General features: G+C 48.9%; 1 protein-coding gene across 5 annotated transcripts in view; it reads left to right on the top strand.

Moving 5' to 3' along the window:
- The window catches only part of ATXN2L (ataxin 2 like), a 976,149-nt gene that overhangs the window by 309,755 nt on the left and 646,716 nt on the right, over positions 1 to 19,678 (top strand). For all 5 annotated transcript variants that reach the window (XM_078652258.1, XM_078652261.1, XM_078652257.1 and 2 more), the window contains 2 exons: positions 3,698 to 3,898; positions 3,980 to 4,069. In XM_078652258.1, coding sequence (XP_078508384.1) covers positions 3,698 to 3,898; positions 3,980 to 4,069 — 291 coding nt within the window. The remainder of the gene's footprint in view (positions 1 to 3,697; positions 3,899 to 3,979; positions 4,070 to 19,678) is intronic.

Genomic DNA, 19,678 nt, shown 5'->3' with positions numbered 1-19,678 from the left:
CAGAAAGGGGGACGAAGTCGAACCCAGTCGAGGTCCAGCGAAGTCCAGGTGTCCAGACAGTCGAAGGTCAATGGTTTCTTCTTTGTAGAATCTTGTCCGCGTAATATCCAATTCCCTGTAGCCAGGAAACCCATTTTATACCCACGGGCGAGGGTTGGAATGATTCAGGGGACCCTCCTTGGGGAGGGGCAGGATAGAGGGATGGCTACACCCATGTCCTTTGTCCAGTTTTGTGCCAGAGTAGGAGCCAAGGGCTCCTAGAACTGGTTTGAACTGGACTATGCACAGGAACACCAAATGTGGCCTAAGTGCAGACGTTCAGGCACTCAGAGCGCACCCACCCAGCCTCAGTGCACTAAATCCTGTCTGGGAGGTGGTCACACCTCCCTGTGACAGGATGCCTGTTGTGCTGCCTTCCTCTGCTCGAGCTTGGCTCAGCAGCAGGGGGGCAGAAATGTCTGGTCGGCAGCATCAATTTTGTGTTGTGCGGTTCGAGAAGGCTGGCACCGGTTAGACCAGTGACCCCACAAAGCTCGCTTCAGAAGGGTGGAGTCATACCTCCCACACCAGTTACTGGTGTGGAGGTATGGTTCCAGGGTGTTTGATACCAAACTCGATATCTTTCTATGCAGCCGTTTTCGAGATAGCGTTTACCACAAGGTTATAATGCACCTCTACCTATATGTCCGGCTGAGTCACAGACAACCCAGGGGAATGGTCTCCGAAGGCTGCAGAGAGGCTCTGCTCATGCAGGGGCACCCTCTCACATAAAACCACTCACACCCTGCCTTCAGGATTGTTAAGGCCTGCTATAGGGGTGATATCCTTTTTAAGTGTAGGGACTTTGGATATAGTGAACCTATATCTAATGTAAGTGGTGCAAGCACCATTGTACACGGGCTGCAGTAGCAGACCTCGAGTTCTATTTTGCACGGCCTCTCATGGGTGGTATAATACATGCTTCAGCCCATGGGAGGCCTCTGGGGTACCTATGTCCTGGGTACATGGTGTACCATATGCTAGGGACTTATGAGGGTACCCCAGTATCCAGTCTGGGGTGTACCAAACTACATATATGTCAATTTAAGGGAGAAAGTAGATAGAATGGGGTCCTGATTAGCAGGATCCCAGTCAGACTAGTCAAAAACAGTGAGGCATCAAGCAAAAAGTGGGGGGTACCAAAAGAAGCAGATCCTACTTTCCTACAGGCACATCAACCCTGGTTCACAACCCTGTTTGAACTCTCTCTGATACCACACCAAAACGTACATTTGACCCCTAGTCTCCTCACACACAGCCATGGAGAAGTCAAACACCCAGATCCCAAACAGCTGAATCTTGCGATCTGGCTCCTGAAGTCAAGGAGTTTAGTTATCTTAACCTTCCACCAGATTGTATGAACATTTTTAGGGAGGCCAGAAATCCTACCACAAGGGCAAGCTTCAGCCAAATGGAAGCGTTTTGTCCTCTATTGCAATAACAATCACATCAACCCCCTTGATGCTTCCATACAAAACATACTGTGCTACCTATTGCATTTGCCGCAGTCAACAATGGCCTAATCATCCATCAGAGTGCATCTTGCTGCCATAGCAGCTTACCTTCAGAATAGGCAACATTTATCACTATTTCAAGTACAGGTTATCAAAGCATTCATGGAAGGGCTGAAAAGGGTAATACCACCAAGACTCCCACCTGCCCCAGTATGGAATCTTAACATAGTCCTCACAAGGGTAATGGGTCTGCCATGTGAACCCATGCACAAATGTGAAGTACAGTTCCTTACTTGGAAAATAGCTTGCCCTCAGTGCAATCCCTTCATTAAGGCGAGTGGGTGAACTGCAGGCACTAAACATAGAAGAACCCTTTTTCCAGTTACATAAAGATGAAGTGGTTCTTCGTACCAACCCTAAATTCCCACCTACGGTTGTATCTGAATTTCACATCAGTCGTTTGAATTACCTGTATTCTTCCCCTCAACCTGACTCTGTTGCAGAACGAGCTTTACATACATACATACCTTAGATGTTAGAAGAGCTCTCTTGTATTACACTGAAAGAACAACATCATTTCGTAAAATTAAACAACTCTTTAGCTTTAGCACCACCTCACAAGGGCAATCCTATCTCTAAATCAGGAATTGCTAGGGGGATTGTCAAGTATATTCAGATTTGTTATCAAAACGCCAAAAGAACTCTCACAGTACCCCCTAGAGCACATTCCACTTGCAAGTTAGTGGCTACTATGGGTTTCTTAGGGAGTATCCCTATTACAGATATCTGCAAAGCTGCAACATGGTCTAAACAACACACATTCATCAAACATTATTGTGCAGATGTGTTAGCAAGTCAACAAGCTAATGTGGGCCAAGCAGTACTTAAAACGTTATTTCAGACAACTCCAACAGTTACAGGATAGCCACCACTTTTGGGAGACTGCTGTATAGTCTATGCAAAGCATGTGATCTACAGCTCACATGCCTCAAATGGAAAATGCTACTTACCCAGTATTTATGTATTCTTGGCATATAGAGCTGTAGAATCTCATGCGCCCACCCACCTCTCCGGGTACCTGTAACCCCTATAGTTCGCTGTTTTACTACACATAATTACGCATAGATAACTCTTCTTTACTACTACTCCATTCTCTTACCCTCTGTGGAAAACAATCTAAAGATGGAGCTGATGACCATGCGCACTATCACCTAAGGGAGGAGTCCCCTACTTCGTGACTAGGGAAAACTTCTTCCAGAAAAACAAAGTGCAAACATCTGGACCCAACACTAGATGGCGATCTTATGCAAAGCATGATATTCTACAGCTCTACATGCCAAGAACAGATGCATACTGGGTAAGTAGCATTTTGCTTACCACAGGTCCCAGACCCAGCTCCCCATTTTTTGAGTGCTTTCTCTTGCTTTTGCCTTGTTTTTACTGCTTTCTTCGTGAAGCGGATAGCAACTCCAGCGCCTTGAGACCCTCACAGCTGATTTGCCGCACTTTATAAATCCTGATTGTTTGACCGATAAGTAACTTTTTCATGTTGTGTTCTGTGTACCCCATAAGAAGTATGGAATGCTGTCTACACCTTCTGTGATTTTGTCGGCTGCAAACTATCTGGTCCATTCTCCTGTCTATTAACACAGCGTGTAGGAGTTTGAAGAACGCTTTTCAAGTTGTGACAGTCGGATGGTGTTAATCACGTGTGGTTTGCTTTGCTGATCTATATTTTGTTTTTTTGGATATGTTCTGTAAAGAAATGCCTGGACATTCAAGTTAAGTGTTAAACTGTTGCAAAGTTACCCCACACAATCTCCTGTAGTCGGCCTTCACTCTCAACCCAGCTACCCTGAAAGAGTCCAATGGGAAGACTTCTTGGTCATTCTGTTTAGGTGCAACATTTTTGCCTCAAGCCATCCGTGGAAAACTGTAACAATTATTGATCAGTCTCTACTCCTGCCATAGATCCTGGAGTAAAAAACTATCACTCATTGGCAGTAATGCTGCATATTTGGGTAAAGCCCCATGGCTCACAAGTCCTATTATGCTAATCAGTCTAAACTTTCACCTTTCACTACTCCCAATCTTGTGGCATATTTGTTTGTTTGATCTTTATCCCAAGTCATCCCAATGTTTTATGACCTCCAGTGTTGTCACACTTGCCTCTTACTCTGGTCTATAACTTGTTCTTTTTGCAGCAAGTGGTCGTATTATGTACTCTCCCCGCTCTCCGAAGCAGTCAACTCCATCCGTATCTTCCCCGGATTCCCAAGTTGGGTCATCTTTCACCTCTGAACTGTCTTCTCCTCCTGAATCCAGAACTTCTTTGGAATCTGGTGCATCCCTCAATCCAGCTTCCCCCCAAATTGTCACTCCTGCAGCACCTTCTGTTGGGGATGGTAGGTGGTCAGTGCTTTTGAGTTGTTGGCCAAAGATGGATAAAGTTGATGTTTTGATCATTACAAACCTTTTTTTTGTAGGTATAGAGATGTTGGTGTCTGCAACAAATGAGCAAAGTCGAATAGCTGAAGTGGCTGGACCATCAGAACTTTTGAAAACGCCCTGCAAAGGTCTGTCCTTTGAATTATTCTCCTGGATGTCCTCCATTGACTCACATTCTGTTGCTATCATTACTTTCCCTCCACTTGTCTATCCTTGCCTCTTCTTTGTTGTCTCTGTATAAAAGTTGTCTCGATTAAGCTCTGTTATTATCCTGACCCTCTCAATCGCTGGTTTTCTCTGATTGCCGTTATTATGTACTTTGTTTATTTACCCCATTGAGTTACTCTCTGATATCTGCGCCTCAGCTGACATTTATGTTCTATCCCTTTGACAAGTATTGCTAGTGTCTCCAACTAATCTCTCTTCCTGTCCCTGCCTTTTATTCTTCGAGCTACACACCCTTTATCTTGGTTCTCACTGCTTTCAGATGTCCTGTTAGTCACATGTCAATTATTTTCCTATGTGCATTATCGTTCATCATTGTTTGACTGCCACTTGCACAAGCTACTATTTTTACATGTTTCCTTCAAGCACATTTTTGACAGATATTGGGGTTGTATCATATTGTGTGCTTTTGCAACCTCTCTGTGTAATACTGTGAGAAGTTGGCCTGGTATATGCTGTCCACTAGTTAAAGTGAGCACTTTGTACCAGTCCAAACAACCCTTAGGGTGAATTGGTCAAAGATAACCTTTATAGAAAGCTATCCTAGTGGTAGCTATGGAGAGGAGCCATCAGGCTCAGTCTTGAAGGAATGTTAAGCACCTTGTTTTATCAGAATACAACCTTTTAGTAATGGTTAAATAAAAGAGAAACCACATAGTAGTTATAAAAATGTATTTATTATATATTACACTCTAGTATCCTCTAGCCGAGGATAGAACACAAATTAAATAATACAGTCTCAAAGAATCAAACGTAAGTAGCACACTAAACAGTGGGCTCCAAGGGGGAGACCAAACCTTATACTAAATAAGTAGTAGAAGAACCACGACTCGGGACTAGACCTAGTCTAGAAGGTGTAGAATCGCTCGGACCCCAAGGAACCACCCAAGGTGAGTGAGTAAGGACCCCCATGGAGGACGGGTGCATAGTGAGAACATGACTGCGTGCTCCGTACAATTAAATGGGAAAGTCGCGATTGGAAAATTAGAGATTAAGGACCCTTCCCAGCAGATTACGAAGACAACCCTTGGAACTTAAGAGGTTGGAGAGCCACCCCACCCGTGGATACCTTTATACCAGAGTTACTTAACCCAGAGGAGCCAGGTGCATAGGCACGAAATGGTGTCGGAAACTCTTGTTGTTCTCTATGGATGTCGACAAAGAAATGCTGCTGCTCGAAGTAAGCAAAGTGTCTGGTGGAATTCAAACGTGGATTCTAGATGAGAAGAACCTGAAAGCAGAGGGGACAGAGTCTGGGTCACTTGCCAGTGACCAGGGGCTCGCTAGACGAATGCCCACCGATGTCGGGTGCTTCAGGTGTGATGACGGTGATCTTGACTGTTCAGCTGCGAGGACCAGGAGACTTCTAGGATGACCAAGAGCCGAAGGCGAGCTGTCCCACAATGGATGTAGAGTGCTGAGGGGACGGTGTCCGGCGGGAGCACCTCCTGATCGCAGGTGAGTAATTTGGAATTCATTATTTTAGATGAATATTTTAAAGTTTCAAAACTCCATACTTAGAAGAAATTTCAAGCAAAGACCAGTCAATGTTAACCTATGGAAGGAAAGTGAGTTATCGGCTTTTAGGTAAGTACTCCACTGGTGGAGTTAAGGTTCTGAGCATAGACTCAGGGGTCTCCCAGGGTCGGAAATGTACAGTAGTTACACCCTCAGCGGCACAGGGGCAGCAGGGTGCTTAGAGAGTAGGCCCAATGCAATCCAATGGAGGTTAGGGGGCCTTTGGTTGGTGGGTGCAAGCGAGCAGGCCATGCGGCTGTTGGAGCGTAGCTCCTGGTCACTTACTCAGGGCAAGTTGGGAAGTAGAGTAGTTGTAGCACTTCCAACGGCACTCGGGCGGCTGGGGGCAGGGTGCTTTTGAGCCGTCAGGCGCTCAATGTTACCCAATGGGAAAATTGAAAAGGCAGCAAAGGCTGCAGACTCTGGGATGGACATTCTTCAGGTGCGACCACCACTTCGAGTGTTAAGTTGGGATCTTGGAGACTAGGTAGGTACCCCAAAGGAGGGCACAGGGGGCTGCAGGGCGCCAGGTGCAGGGGTGTCTTTTGGTGTCTGGAAATCTTAACCTTGGCTGGTCGCTGTTGGAGGGGCCCTGGTTCTGAGGCTGCAGGCATAGTCTGGTTCGTCGAGGAGGGTCTTTAGGCACTGAACTACGGGGCCCAGTCACTGGGAGGGGGAAACGTCCTCGTGGTTTTGGTAAACTCAGTCACAGGCCGGGCTTGGTGGGTGCAGAGTGGGCTGGATTCACGGTTCCTGGCTGGCACCAGGGGTATTGCTGTTGGAGCAGAACCACTGCTCGTGGGAGTCCGTCTTTTGAAGGTTCCAGACAGGCAGGTCCTCCGGGGTTTGTCGAGGTTGCTGTCCGCAGGAGACGCTGGAGGTTCACAGGAGCAGGTTCAAGGATCAACAGGCCTGTAGGGTTCTGGGGCCAAGTCAGTGGTCGTCGTCCTTTTGTTAGCTGCTGCGCGGCAGGTCTTCTTGTTTCGTGGTCTTGTTGTTGCAATCTGGATCTGAGGAAGGAAAGTTCAGGGTGCCCCTAAATACTAAATTTAGGGGAGTTACATGTAGGGCACGGGCAGGGACCCATGGGTCCCTGTCCTGGGGTGAGTACACCCCCTAGCCTGCTCCTCTCCTGTGCGAGGAGGTCATGAGCCTAGCTGTGATTGGGCAGGGCTCCCCATCTTCAAGATGGCCGGAGCCTGGAGTCGTGCTTCACCTCGCTTCCCCCACCTGAGGGGTGGGGTTGGCATAGGCTGGCAAAGCCCCTTTCCTCACTTACGTTTTCCCACCGTTCTTCCTGCCAGAGTGGGGGTCAGAACCGGTGGGGGCCAGTTGCGGAGTACAGCAAGTGGCATGGAGAAGCTCACAAAGGCGGTTTACCTTTGAAGCTTCCCCTCCCCATACTGGAGAAGGCTTGGCACCTCGTCCCAGGATGTGCATTGTTCCAGGCCCCCGAGAGCGGCAGGCTCTGGACCCAGGGGTCCATAAACATGGCTGGGGGTGGCAGCCTCGGTAGCCACACAGTCAGGACTCTGGGAGTTGGTTAGGTTTCAGGGGGCATCTCTAAGATGCCCTCTGTTGTGCATTTTACCTTAAATCCCACACTGGCATCAGTGCGGGTTTAATGTGCTGAAAAGTTTGATATCAAACTTTTCAGTCTTTATTGAAGCAATCATGGCGCTGTGGAGTTCGTAATGACGACCTCCCAGCAGCATATACTCTTAAATGGCAGCACTGCACTTACAGTGCCCAGGAATGGCCCTGGGTACTGTAGGGGCACATGGCTCATGCACCTGTGCCCACACCACTGGCATAGGTCACCCAGCTAGAGGGGTTACTGATGGATGCCAGGGCAGTGAGCTTGTGGGCATGGCACACAGGGATGTGTGTCATGTCGACTCTCTGTTTAGATCTGTACTTCGACAGCCTGCAAAGGCAGTGTGTGGGTGTCAGGGTACAGGGCCCCTAAGGGTGGCACAATAAGTGCTGCAGCCCTTAGGGGTCTTCTCTGGTCACCGTGCCCTGGGTACCTGTGGTACTATTTACTAGGGGCTGGCAGGTGGCCAGGGATGCCAATTGGGTTTTAGTTTCAACACAGGTTTAGGGATGGAACACAGGCCCTGGGCACTTGATTGGCAGGAGCCCAGACCACACTCCGTCAAAGCACATCAGCAATTCAGCAAAAAGTGGGGGCATACCCATGCAAGAAAGATGCACATTCTCACAATGTCCCAGCGCTGGATCTAGGTATCCAGCACTGAGTAAGAAAAGTTAAAGTAAAAAGTAACTTGGCTGTAATTGACTGAAAAGCCTATTCATTTCAATGTACTGTTTTTGCAAAGTATTGCAACCTACTGCAGCTCCTGTAAATCAAACAAACCAAGTATAATTCCTATTGCATTTTCAAACTGTTCGACATTCAGCAACTTATTACTGTAATGTATTTAATGCTTACTTGTGCCAGGCTTGCTTGGTTCTAAAATTTATACAAAAACAATTTTTCTAGAGTTCAGTCCTTGATTGTGTGAATTAATTTGCCGACTGTGTACATCAAATGCTTAACACTGTCCTCTGATATTGCCTTACTGCTCGACCACTCTACCACAAATAGAGAGTAAGGTTCTATCAAACTTAAACCTCTGCCTACCTCTTGGGTCACCTGGAGTCTGTACACACTATAGCTCTCTTTGGTGTAGTATATATAGAGCCAGTTTCCTACACTTCGTTCTTGTCTGCCTTTGACCCCGGACACTAGTTGGTAGCGTTGCAGTTGCAGGATGCCTATTTACACATTCCTGTCCTGCCAGCCCACAGGTGTTACCTACTGTTCACAGTAGGCCACGAGCACATTCACTTTACCATGCTCCCCGTTGGTCTTACCAGCGTCCCTCGGGTTTTCATGAAAGTGATTGCGGTGGTCACAGCTCATCTTTGCAGATCCGAGGTCCCAGTCTTCCCCTATCTCGAGGACTGGTTGTTGTAGGCAGGTACGCCCCAGACTGTTGTTTCCTACCTCCAGACTATGGCGGACCTCCTACATTTGCTGGGGTTTATTGTCAATGTGCCGAGGTCACACCTGATTCCCTCTCAGAAGCTCCTTTTCATTGGCCACAGCGGTGTTTTCGGGCTTATCCTCCCAAGCAGCGAGCCTGGGATATTCTGGCTAAGATACCGATGTTTCAGCCTCTATCCCGGGTTTCGGTCAGAACGACCCGGAGGCTGCTGGGCCTCATAGCCTCCGGCATCCTGCTGTTGGATCATGCCAGATGGCATATGGATAAGTTACTTACCTGTAATCCTAGTTCTCTTCCAGGGGTATCCTCCTCAAAGTCATAAGCACTGAATATTCCCGCCCATGTGCGGGACCCCGGAAACAATATAAAAATATATATGTAAAAACCACATATATCTCGCTCCAAATATATGTAAATACTTATATCGTTTTTCTCACATATATGCGGCTCTAAAACCAAGGCTAGACAAGGTAAACACTTGTATATGTACAGCAATTAGAAAGGAAATAAAAAACACATTAGGTCAAATATTCCTTGAACTTTGTGTTTTAATGAGTAAAAGCACTTATAAATCTTGAAAATTGCTCATAAAAGACATTGTCAGCCGTAGGCTGCATTGAAAAGTGAATAACACAGAAACTGAAAGCATTTTCAGTTAAAACTGGCACCTTGCCTTTAAGGCAGCCATGACCCCAGGCTTCCCATCATGCCTCAGGGGTGACAGGTCAGTTGTTCTTTGCATAACCCTGAAGTCAGGGCTAAACCACAAGTCCGAGACGTACATCTCTCAATTACCTGGGGAGGCGGGTGGGTGTGCTTATGACTTTGATGAGGATACCCCTGGAAGAGAACTAGGATTACAGGTAAGTAACTTATCCTCCTCTTCCAGGGCATCCTCATCAATAGTCATAAGCACTGAATAGAATAGCAAGCCCATCGACCACCTGCAGGCAAATGAGAAATACATGGTTCAACTTAAAAAGACCAAGCATAACAGCCCAACTTAGCTGTTAAACAGATTCCGCAAGGAGGCCTGGCCTACCTGGGTATCTGCTCTCGTGTCAGAATCAAGACCGTAATGTCTGGTAAATGTATGGACGGACCTCCAGGTCGCCGCCTTACAGATCTGAGACATGGGTACATTATTGCGGAAAGCCGCAGTCGCAGCTCTCCCTCTGGTGGAATGCGCTTTGGGAGAAAACCCCAAGGGCTTCTGCACTAGCTGGTAAGCCAGCCTAATACATGAAACTATCCATCTAGAAATCGAACGACTCGAGGCAGAAGGACCTGTTCTGATCGATCCATAGTTAACAAAGAGATGATCAGAGTGACGAATACCCTTAGACCTATCTAGATAGAATTTTAAAACTCTTTTCAGGTCTAGAGAATGCAGAGCCCTCTCAGCTGGAGTAGAGGGATTGGGAAAGAAAGTGGGCAGAGAAATGGTCTGATTTACATGAAAATATGACACCACTTTAGGAAGAAAAGATGGATGCGTCCGTAGCACCGCTCTATTCAAATGGAACACCGTATAGGGTTCAGAGGAACAGAGAGCTTGAATCTCGCTCACCCTGCGAGCTGACTTGATTGCCACCAAAAAAGCTGCTTTCCATGAAAGATGCTGTAAAGTAGCTTTATGAATGGGTTCAAAAGGAGGACCCATTAGCTTTGATAGCACCAGGTTCAAATCCCAGGGAGGAGAAGGAGGACGCACTGGAGGGTAACCTTTTTTCAACCCTTGCAGGAAGTCCTTGACTGATGGTAACTGGAAAAACGAGGTTTGAGAAGGTGACCGCCTATAAGCTGTTATAGCAGCTAGCTGACCATTTTGCATACACCGCATATAGAAGCGCTTCCATTTGCATGCATAAGAATGTCTTGTGGAGGGCCGCCTTGCCTCTTTTAGGATGAACATGCAGTCCTCTGGCAGCCCTAGATGTCCGTACTGTATGACCTCAGGAGCCATGCTGCCAAGCTCAGTGACGGAAGGTTGTGATGGTGAATCCTCCCGTCCATCTTGGACAACAGGTCCGGCCTGCATGGCAGCCTCTTGTGAGGAGTCACTGACCGGGGAAGCAGGTCCGTGTACCACCATTGCTCTCTGCCAGTCCGGGGCGATGAGGATCATCATTGTGCACGAGTTTGTCAATTTGCTCACCACCTTCGGGATCAACAGAAGGGGTAGAAAAGCGTAGACAAATTCCCCTGACCAGTCGAGCATTCCCTCTCGTTCCTGGCCGGTTGAACCTGGAGGTGAAGTCTTGGCATTTTGTGTTTTGGTCATCCGCGAACAGGTATATTGTGGGACGACCCCAGGATTGGAACATTTCTTCTACCACTGTGTCGTGTAGGACCCTATCCTCCCTGTCGTCGTAATGACGGCTTAGAGCGTCCGCCCTCACATTCTGCTCTCCTTGGAGGTGGACTGCTGTGATGGACAACTTGCGAGCCAGAAGCCAATGCCAGATCTGTTGCGCTTCCAGCGACAGAGTTCGTGAGCGTGTTCCCCCCTGCTTGTTTAAGTAGTACATTGTGGTGGTGTTGTCCGTCTGTACTAGAACTGATGCTTCGTGAAGTGAGGGAAGGAACGCCTTGGGACCTAGGTGGACTACTCTCAGCTCCAGCATGTTGATGTGGTAGGTACTTTCCTTGTGTGACCACAGAACTTGCACCTGTAGTTGACTTATGTGCGCTCCCCAACCTAGAAGGGAAGCATCCGTGATCAGTGTCTGCACAGCGGGACGTTGATGGAATAAAACTCCCACCTGCATATTTTGTCTTTTGGTCCACTATGGAATGGAAGCTCGAGCTGCGTCAGAGAGTGATATGATCGTCCCAGCAAGCAGACTGTTGGTCCCACTTGTCCTCCAGATCCTGCTGAAGAGGACGCATTTGAAGTCTGGCATTCGGGACCATGAAGATGCATGATGCCATCGACCCTAGCAGGGAGGCAATCCGGCACACTTTCTGAGCCTTGTTGCGAAGTAACAGCTGACATTTCTGGGTTATCGAAAACTCTCCTCCGAAGGAAACACTTTTCCTACTTCGGAGTCTAGCGGAGCTCCTAGGAAGTGAATCTTCTGGGTAGGTTGAGAGACTGATTTTCCGAAGTTGACATGTAGCCCTAGTCGCTGGCAGAGTTCTATGCAAGTCTGGAACTGACTTCTTACGTTTTCTGGTGAAGGACCTTTCAACAGCCAATCGTCCAGGTATGGGTATACGAAGACCCCTTTGCGGCGTAGAGCGGCTGCTACCACTGCAACACACTTCGTGAACACCCGGGGAGCAGACTTCAACCCAAACGGAAGGACTTTGAACTGATAGTGGGAGGTCCCCCCCCGGAACCGAAGAAATCTTCTCTAACTGGGGTGTATTGGAACATGAAAGTAGGCATCTTGGAGGTCCAGCGAGCACATCCAATCTCCCCTCCTGAGATGTGGATATATTTGGTGAAGCGCCAACATACAAAAATTTTCCTTTTTGACGCGCAGATTGAGAGTTCGCAAGTCCAGAATGGGTCTGAATTCTGCCTTTTGTCCCTTTTTTCTGACCAGAAAATATCGGGAGTACACTCCTTTTCCCCTTTGAGACACTGGCACTCTCTTGATGGCTGACTTCTCGGAGAGTGGCCACTTCTTTTTGCAGAAGGTGTAACTGATGATTCGATGTTGCCATCGGGGGAACAGGTGGAGGCTGATGACTGAAACGAAGACAGTATCCATTCTGAAGTGTAGCTAACACCCATCTGTCGTTTGTGATGTTTCGCCACTCTTCCAAATGTCCCGCAAGGCTTCCCCCCCCCACTGGAGTGGTCCACGGCACTGGGGGAAGGAAAGACTCATTGTTTTGACTGAGCTTTGCCGGCATTGTTGCCCTGGCGCTGATTCCCTCCTCCTCTGGAATTACGCTTTCCTCTATACTGGGACTTTTGCTGGCCCTGCTGGTCTTGACTCTTCTGCCAGTTAGGGGTATGAACCCGCTGTTTTGAAAAGCCCTTGTTGTAGGAGCGGTATTTCTTTTTGAATTATTTTTTCTTTTCGAGCCCTACCGCCTTGAGTGTCCAGCTCTGCTTTCATGAGCTGCATCTCTTCGTGCGTGCTCGCTCCAAACAGTGAGGTCCCTGAGAAGGGCAAGTTCAGAATGCGCACTTGGGCTTCTGGTTTTAAAGCCGTTTGGCGCAACCAGGATGATCTCCTCGCTGATATTCCATGGGCATATCCATGCGCCACCAGGGTTGCCCCATCTGCTGCGGCACCTATAATTTGGTTGGAGACTTGACTGCCTTCCAGAAGGATCTCTTCAAAATCCTTACGGTCTTCTTGAGGGAGCTTGTCCACAAAACGCTGTACAGAATCCCACAGGGTCCTATTGTAACGCTCCAAAAGGGCCTCTGCGTTGGAAACCTTGAGAAAAGATGCTGAAGTACTACAGACTCGTCTCCCCCACGAATCTTGCGTCTTGCTGTCCTTGCCTGGAGGTACAGTGGCAGAAGAGGAAACCGCACTGGACTTCTTCGCTGCTGCGATGATTACGGAGTCCGGGGGCGGATCAGCTCTTAAAAACAGAGGGTCCTCCTCTGGAGATTTGTACTTCTTCAGGATCCTTGCCGGAGCCGCTTTGACCGTTGCTGGAGTGAGGAATACCTCCATACCTCTATGATACCAGGCACTAACGGCAAAGGGAGTTTAGGTGCCGACCTGTGATGCAGTGTTTCAAAAATCACGGAGGTCTTGACCTGTGGAGTTGTTAACGGAACTCCCAGTTTCAGAGCCCCTCTACCCAGTATGTCCTGAATGGTGAAAATATCATCGATTGGAGATACCCTTGATGGTGGGGAATCCGTCAGAGTGGGCGAGTAGTCTCTATGGGAGCGTGTCGGAGAAGAAGAGGTCGTAGGTGATCTTTGTTCTCTCCTTCTGCTCCTAGATCTTGATCTACGCCTGGAGGATCGAACCCTGGAGCGTGATCTTTCCCTCCAGCGAACCGGGGAGCGTGATCTTCCTTTGGACCTCACCGGAGAGCGAGACCGTTCTCTAGGCCTAGAGATAGGCTGCTGCAATTGAGCCGCTGTCTCCTTGTCTGTAGCCCAGTGATGTAGGGGTGCATACCATCGCGGAGACAGTCTGACCGCCAGAGTCTGCTGTGCGGCGTCCCTCACTGGAGAACGTGCAGGTGTTACCTCCTTTCGCCCATGTGGAGTAAGTGAAGGAGAATGCCTTGATCCCTCGCCGCCCGACGTATAAATGATCCTATCAGGGCCAGAAGATGAACTTGATGGGGAAGAAAGGCTCACAGGAGAAGCCGAGTGACTATGAGAACGATGCTCTGGAGTTCCCTTCCTATTGGCAGAGTGACTGATGCTCCATGGAGAGCTCTGGTCACCCTCCGCAGCTGAAGCTGTTCTAGAGGACCTCTGAGATGCAGGCCCATGACTCGAGGACGGAGCCGGCCGGCTCGACGTCTGTGTCCACTGGCTGATGAATCTGAGGAGACTGCGCTGGAGTCCCATGTCTCGACGTCGAACGTCGGTGAGGTGACGTCGACGGAGGCCTTCTCGACGTCGAGCGCCTATGACTGGACGCCGACGGAGGATACTTGGACGCTGAATGCCGTCAACTGGACTGAGATGGATGTCTCGACGACGAATGCCGATGTCCTGTCGATGACGGTGAATGCCTCGACGTCGAGCGTCGATGGTGAGACGCCGACGGAAGATGTCTCGACGTCGACCGCCAATAATGGGACGCCGACGGAGGGTTCCTTGCCGCCGAACGCCGATGACTAGGCGTCGACGGAAGCTTCGACGTCGAAGACTGGACCTGAGGCTTCGACGGCGGAGGTTTAGACGGTGAGCCGCCATGCTCCAACGACGACCTCTCGCTCGACGCTGCACATCTCCCGGTTGACGGCAGCGGAGTTACCTTGACTCTCGACGCTGAAGTCTTCACCGTCGAGGGGAGTTGACTCGTCGTCGGTGGAACCTTCGACGCCGATCCCAACGCCGAAGGAGAGCAAACCGGGACATCTCTCGACGTCTACCGCGAACGCTGCGTTTTCTGTCTCTTTGGAGACCTACCTCTCTCAAAGTCCATTAATTCTTATTTTGTTCTCTGTCCTTGAGAGTTCTACTTGACAAGGACTTTCAGTGAACACAGCTTTCTGCAGAATGAGAGTCAGGAAGACAGAGGATACACACAGGATGTGTATCAGTCTTAGCTTTCTTCTTCCCACAGGAAGGGCAGGAATCAAAAAGCGAAGGCATTTTTGACCAAAAATTAACCTTTTTTGAGCCCAAAAAAGGTAGCAGTAGCTCTCTAAGGCTAAAAGCCGTCGAGTGAATCCAAAAATTGAAGGAAAACACCAAATATTTTTGACAAAGTCAAAAAAAGGTGGGAGCTTTTTAACCAGGGTCCTGACTGAAAGAGCCGGAAAGAACAACTGACCTAACTGTCACCCCTGGGGCATGAAGGAAGACTGGGGTCATGGCTGCCTTAAAGGCACGGTGCCAGTTTTAACTGATAATGCTTTCAGTTGGTTATTCACTTTTCAATGCAGCCTATGGCTGACAATGTCTTTTATGAGCAATTTTCAAGATTTTTGAGTGCTTTTACTCATTAAAACACAAAGTTCAAGGACTATTTGACCTAATGTGTTTTTTATTTCCAGTTCTAATTGCTGTACATATACAAGTGTTTACATTGTCTAGCCTTGGTTTTAGAGCTGCATTGGTGTGAGAAAAATTATATATGTATTTAAATATATTTGGAGCGAGATATATGTAGTTTTTACATATATATTTTTATATTGTTTCCGGGGTCCCGCACATGGGCGGGAATATTCAGTGCTTATGACTATTGATGAGGATCCCCTGAAAGAGAAGCTGGATCTGCAGTGGGACCTGAAGTTCTAGTGGGCACAGCATCTGGGGAATCTTTTTGATTGCGTCCAGATCTCGGAGGGCACTGCACACCAATTGCAGTGGTGGCTAACAAACCAAGATTGGGTCGCCAGCAGATCCCTCTCCTTTCCCCAATCAGAGTTCACAGTGGTGACAGATGCATCACTTCTGGGGTGGGGCAGACACATGGGAGAGGAAGAGATCAGAGGCCTCTGCTCTCCGGAGTCCGGGCTCCACATCAGCCTTCTGGAGCTTCGGGCAATCAGTCTTGCACTGAAGGCATTCCTTCCTTCTGTCAAAGGGAGAGTAGTGCAGGGTTTCACGGACAACACCACTGCCATGTGGTACTGCAACAAACCGGGCGGCCTTGGGTCGTGGACCCTATGTCAGGAGACACTTTGTCTCTGGAAGTGGCTGGAACATCAGGGCATGTCCCTGGAGGTTCAACACCTGGCAGGTTCCCTGAACGCCAGAGCGGACAAATTCAGCTGCCGGTGAATGATGGATCACAAATGGGGTCTTCACTCTGAGGTGGTGAAAGGTCTTTCAGCAGTGGGGAGAGCCTTGGTTAGATCTATTCACCACCGGAAAGAACACGCACTGTCAGCAGTTCTGCTCGTTTGAATTTCCAAGGCGGTACTTGTTTGGCTACGCTTTTCATCGCAGTTGGAGTTGCGGCCTTCTATACACCTTTCTGCCTATACCATTTCTGCACAGAGTGCTGAAGATCAAGTGCGACCTGGCCCAAGTCCCTCACGAAGAGTCTGGTATCCCGAGCTCTTACACACGGCCATTGATCTTTCGATCAGACTGCCTCTTAGGGAAGATCTTCTGTTGCAACAGCAGGGGAGGGTCCTCCACCCGAACCTGTCCATCCTCTCCCTCCTTGCTTGGTGGTTGAGCGGCAACAGTTTACAGCTTTCGGACTTCCTTCCGAAGTCTGTAATGTTATCTTGTCAGCCAGGCGTCCCTCCACTAAAATGGTATACGCCTGTAGATTGAACAAATTTGCGGCATAGTGCACAACAAAGGCTGTCCATCCTCTTTCTGTGGTTCTGTTCTTCCTCCGTTCCTTGGTCCAGCAGGGCTCTGCTTTTTGCACTTTTAAGGGCTATCTATTTTCTATTTCAGCCTATCTTCGGCTTCCTGATAAGCCTTCTGTTTCCAAGTCCCCTATTGTAAATATATTCCTTAAGGGCATTACTCGTCTCTTTTCTCCTATTCCTTTCGTAATGCCCCAGTGGAACTTGAACCTTGTTCTGTTTTTTTTTTTTTTTATGTCCGCCCCTTTCGAGCTTCTACATAATTGCCCTCTCACTCTTCACTTTAAAAATTGCTTTTCTGATTGCCATCACCTCTGCTCGCTGGGTGTGAGTTTCAGGCTCTTTTTACTAAGCCTCCTTTCCTTGCTGTTCATCCGGACAAGGTTGTCCTTGGAACTCAATCTTCTTTCCTCCCCAAAGTGGTTACTTCTTTCCACATTGGACAGACCATCACTTTACCCACCTTCTTCCCGCCCCTGCATCCTTCAAAGGACGAGGAGAGGTTGTAGGAAGCTGGCTCTGTATATACTATACCAAAGTAAGGTATAGTCTGCAGAGTCCAGTGAAACCCAAAAGGTAGGCAGAGGTAATAGGAGATAGCACCTCACTCTCTATTTGTTGTAGTGTGGTCGAGCATTAAGGCAGTATCAGAGGACAATGTTAAAAAAATGTTGTACACACTAAATCAGTAAATGATTTCACACACTCTTAAAGACTGAATTTCAGACCAATTGTTTTTGTATAAAAATATTCTTTTAGTTATTTTATTTCCTTGAACCAACCAAGCAAGCCTGGCACAGGTAAGTGATAAATAATTAATAGTAAATCTACAGTTGTAACAGTTTGGATTGCAATTGTAAATGTACTTTATTTGATTACAGTAGTGTTACTGATAATACAATACTTTTCTGAATACAGTACAAATACTCTGTATAGGATTTGTTGTAAAATTACAGTTAAGTTACTTTTTAATTACTTTTCGTCCACAGTCACCGGGCTCGGTGTGCTCCGTTGTGTATACCCCTCCGAGGCCGAGCACAGTAACGCCTCCTCCTCCTTTACCGAGAGGTCTTCCTCCGCGGGACCCTACCCCGCCCCCTCTTCCACCTCTACCGCCTCGGCCTCAGCCGCAGCCACAACCTCAGCTGCCGGTGGACAAGCCTCCCCCGCTTCCTCCGAGGTAGATGTCCCTGCCCAGGTATCCGACTCCTCCGAAGGGGACCCCTCGGCCGAGGGCCCCATCCAAGCCAAAGTCTCCCGCCCCAGTGGAACCGGCAGGGCGACCGAAGCCAAGGAAGTCGCGCTCCCGCTCCGGACGGAGAGGGAGGTCGCGCAGTCGTCACAGATCCTCTACGAGGTCAAGACGGCGCCATAGGAGGCGCGGATCACGGTCCCGCACGGACTCTTCCAGAACCAGGTCCTACTCCCCGACCTTGTCAGACTCCCCGGGGCGAGGGTGTCTTCCGTGGATGACATCAGCACGTTCCAGGATGTTCTCCTGAGGGGTGCAGCGAAATTGGGAATCCCGGTGACGCCTCCAACACCTACGATGTCCGTGATCTTTGAGACACTTCACAAGAAGCATTTGTCTCGCCCTCTACTACCGCTCGTGCCAGGCTTGGTAGAGCCAGCGGAGGAGCTGTTCATCACGCCTGCAGTGACGAGAGCCGCTCCATCCCGTCTTCTTAAGAAGTACAGGGCCCCGGATTCCGACCCGGCTTTTCTGAGGATTGATCCTGTTCCGGACTCCGTTATAGTGACGGCAGCCAGAAAACAACATTCTACCTCGCAGTCTTCTACCGTGCCTCCGGATAAGGAGAGCCGATGGATCGACTCAAATGGCAGGAAGGCCTGTGGGACGGCAGCTACGGCCATGAAGACCACTAGCGATACGGCTTTGCTGGGGCGGTATGATCGTTCCCTGTGTGAATCCCTCCAGCAGTTCGCGGAACTCCTGCCACGAGATAAGAGGGAGGATTTCCTCGAAATCCAGAAGGAAGGGATGCTGGTTTCGAACCAGGTCATCAGCGCGGCTGCTGATGGTTCTCTTCTGGCGGCCCATGGTTACTGTCATGGGATCAACCAGCGACGCCATGCTTGGCTCAGGCTCACATCACTCAAGCCGGAGGCCCAGCAGCGAGTGGCTAATCTGCCCTTCTCAGGGGAGACCCTGTTCGGGAAACATGCGGATGATGAAATGGCCCGCATGAAGGCGGAGGCCGAGACTCTGACGGCTGTGAGCTTGGAGAAGCCCAAAGTAAAGAAAGCCTACCACCCGTTCCAGAGACGGTTTGGGGCGCAGGGCAGAGGACGAGGACAGGCTTCGGGACAGCAGCAGCAACAACAGCAGCAGTTCCGGAGGCCCTTCCAGAAGCGCCACAGGGGTAGAGGAGGTCAGCAGTCCTCTACAGCGAACAAGGGCGCGGCCGGGTCTCGACCCTGAGCTGTTACTTCCCCTTCATCCGTTACCCGCTCCGGTGGGGGGAAGCGTTCAATTTTTTCTGGCAGATTGGAGAAAAATTACTCAGGACAAGTGGGTGCTGAATATTGTTTTATTTTATTTATTTATTTATTTGCTTTTATAGCGCTGGACTCGACCCCCAAAGGGGTATCTCCGCGCTTGGTTCGCTGTAGGTGCCAGAAGAGACAATGCCTTTGGGATATGCAAACGAGAGGCTAAATCTCTCAGAAAAAATTTGTTTTAAGTGCTTTCCTGAAGGATAGAAGATTGGTGTTTTGTCGCATGTCAATAGGGAGTTTGTTCCAGAGGGAAGGCCCTACGTAAGAGAGTGCTCTGCCACCCTGCCTGGCCTTCTTGATGAGGGGAATTTTTAGTAAAAATGTACTACTAGAGCGCAAAAGGCGTTCCTGTGTGTGAATTTGAAATTTCTGAGTCCAGTAATGGGGGCCTGACCCAAAAAGGCTCTTTTGTATAATGCAGCAAATCTTGAATTTGATTCGCTGACGTACAGGCAACCAGTGAAGCTCTTCTAAGAGGGGCCTAGATGGTGTTCTCGAGGGGACATTAAGGACCAATCT

The sequence above is a fragment of the Lissotriton helveticus genome, chromosome 7 (assembly GCF_964261635.1).
Source record: "Lissotriton helveticus chromosome 7, aLisHel1.1, whole genome shotgun sequence".
Classification (NCBI taxonomy): domain Eukaryota; kingdom Metazoa; phylum Chordata; class Amphibia; order Caudata; family Salamandridae; genus Lissotriton; species Lissotriton helveticus.
This window is presented reverse-complemented; position numbering and strand designations above follow the sequence as displayed.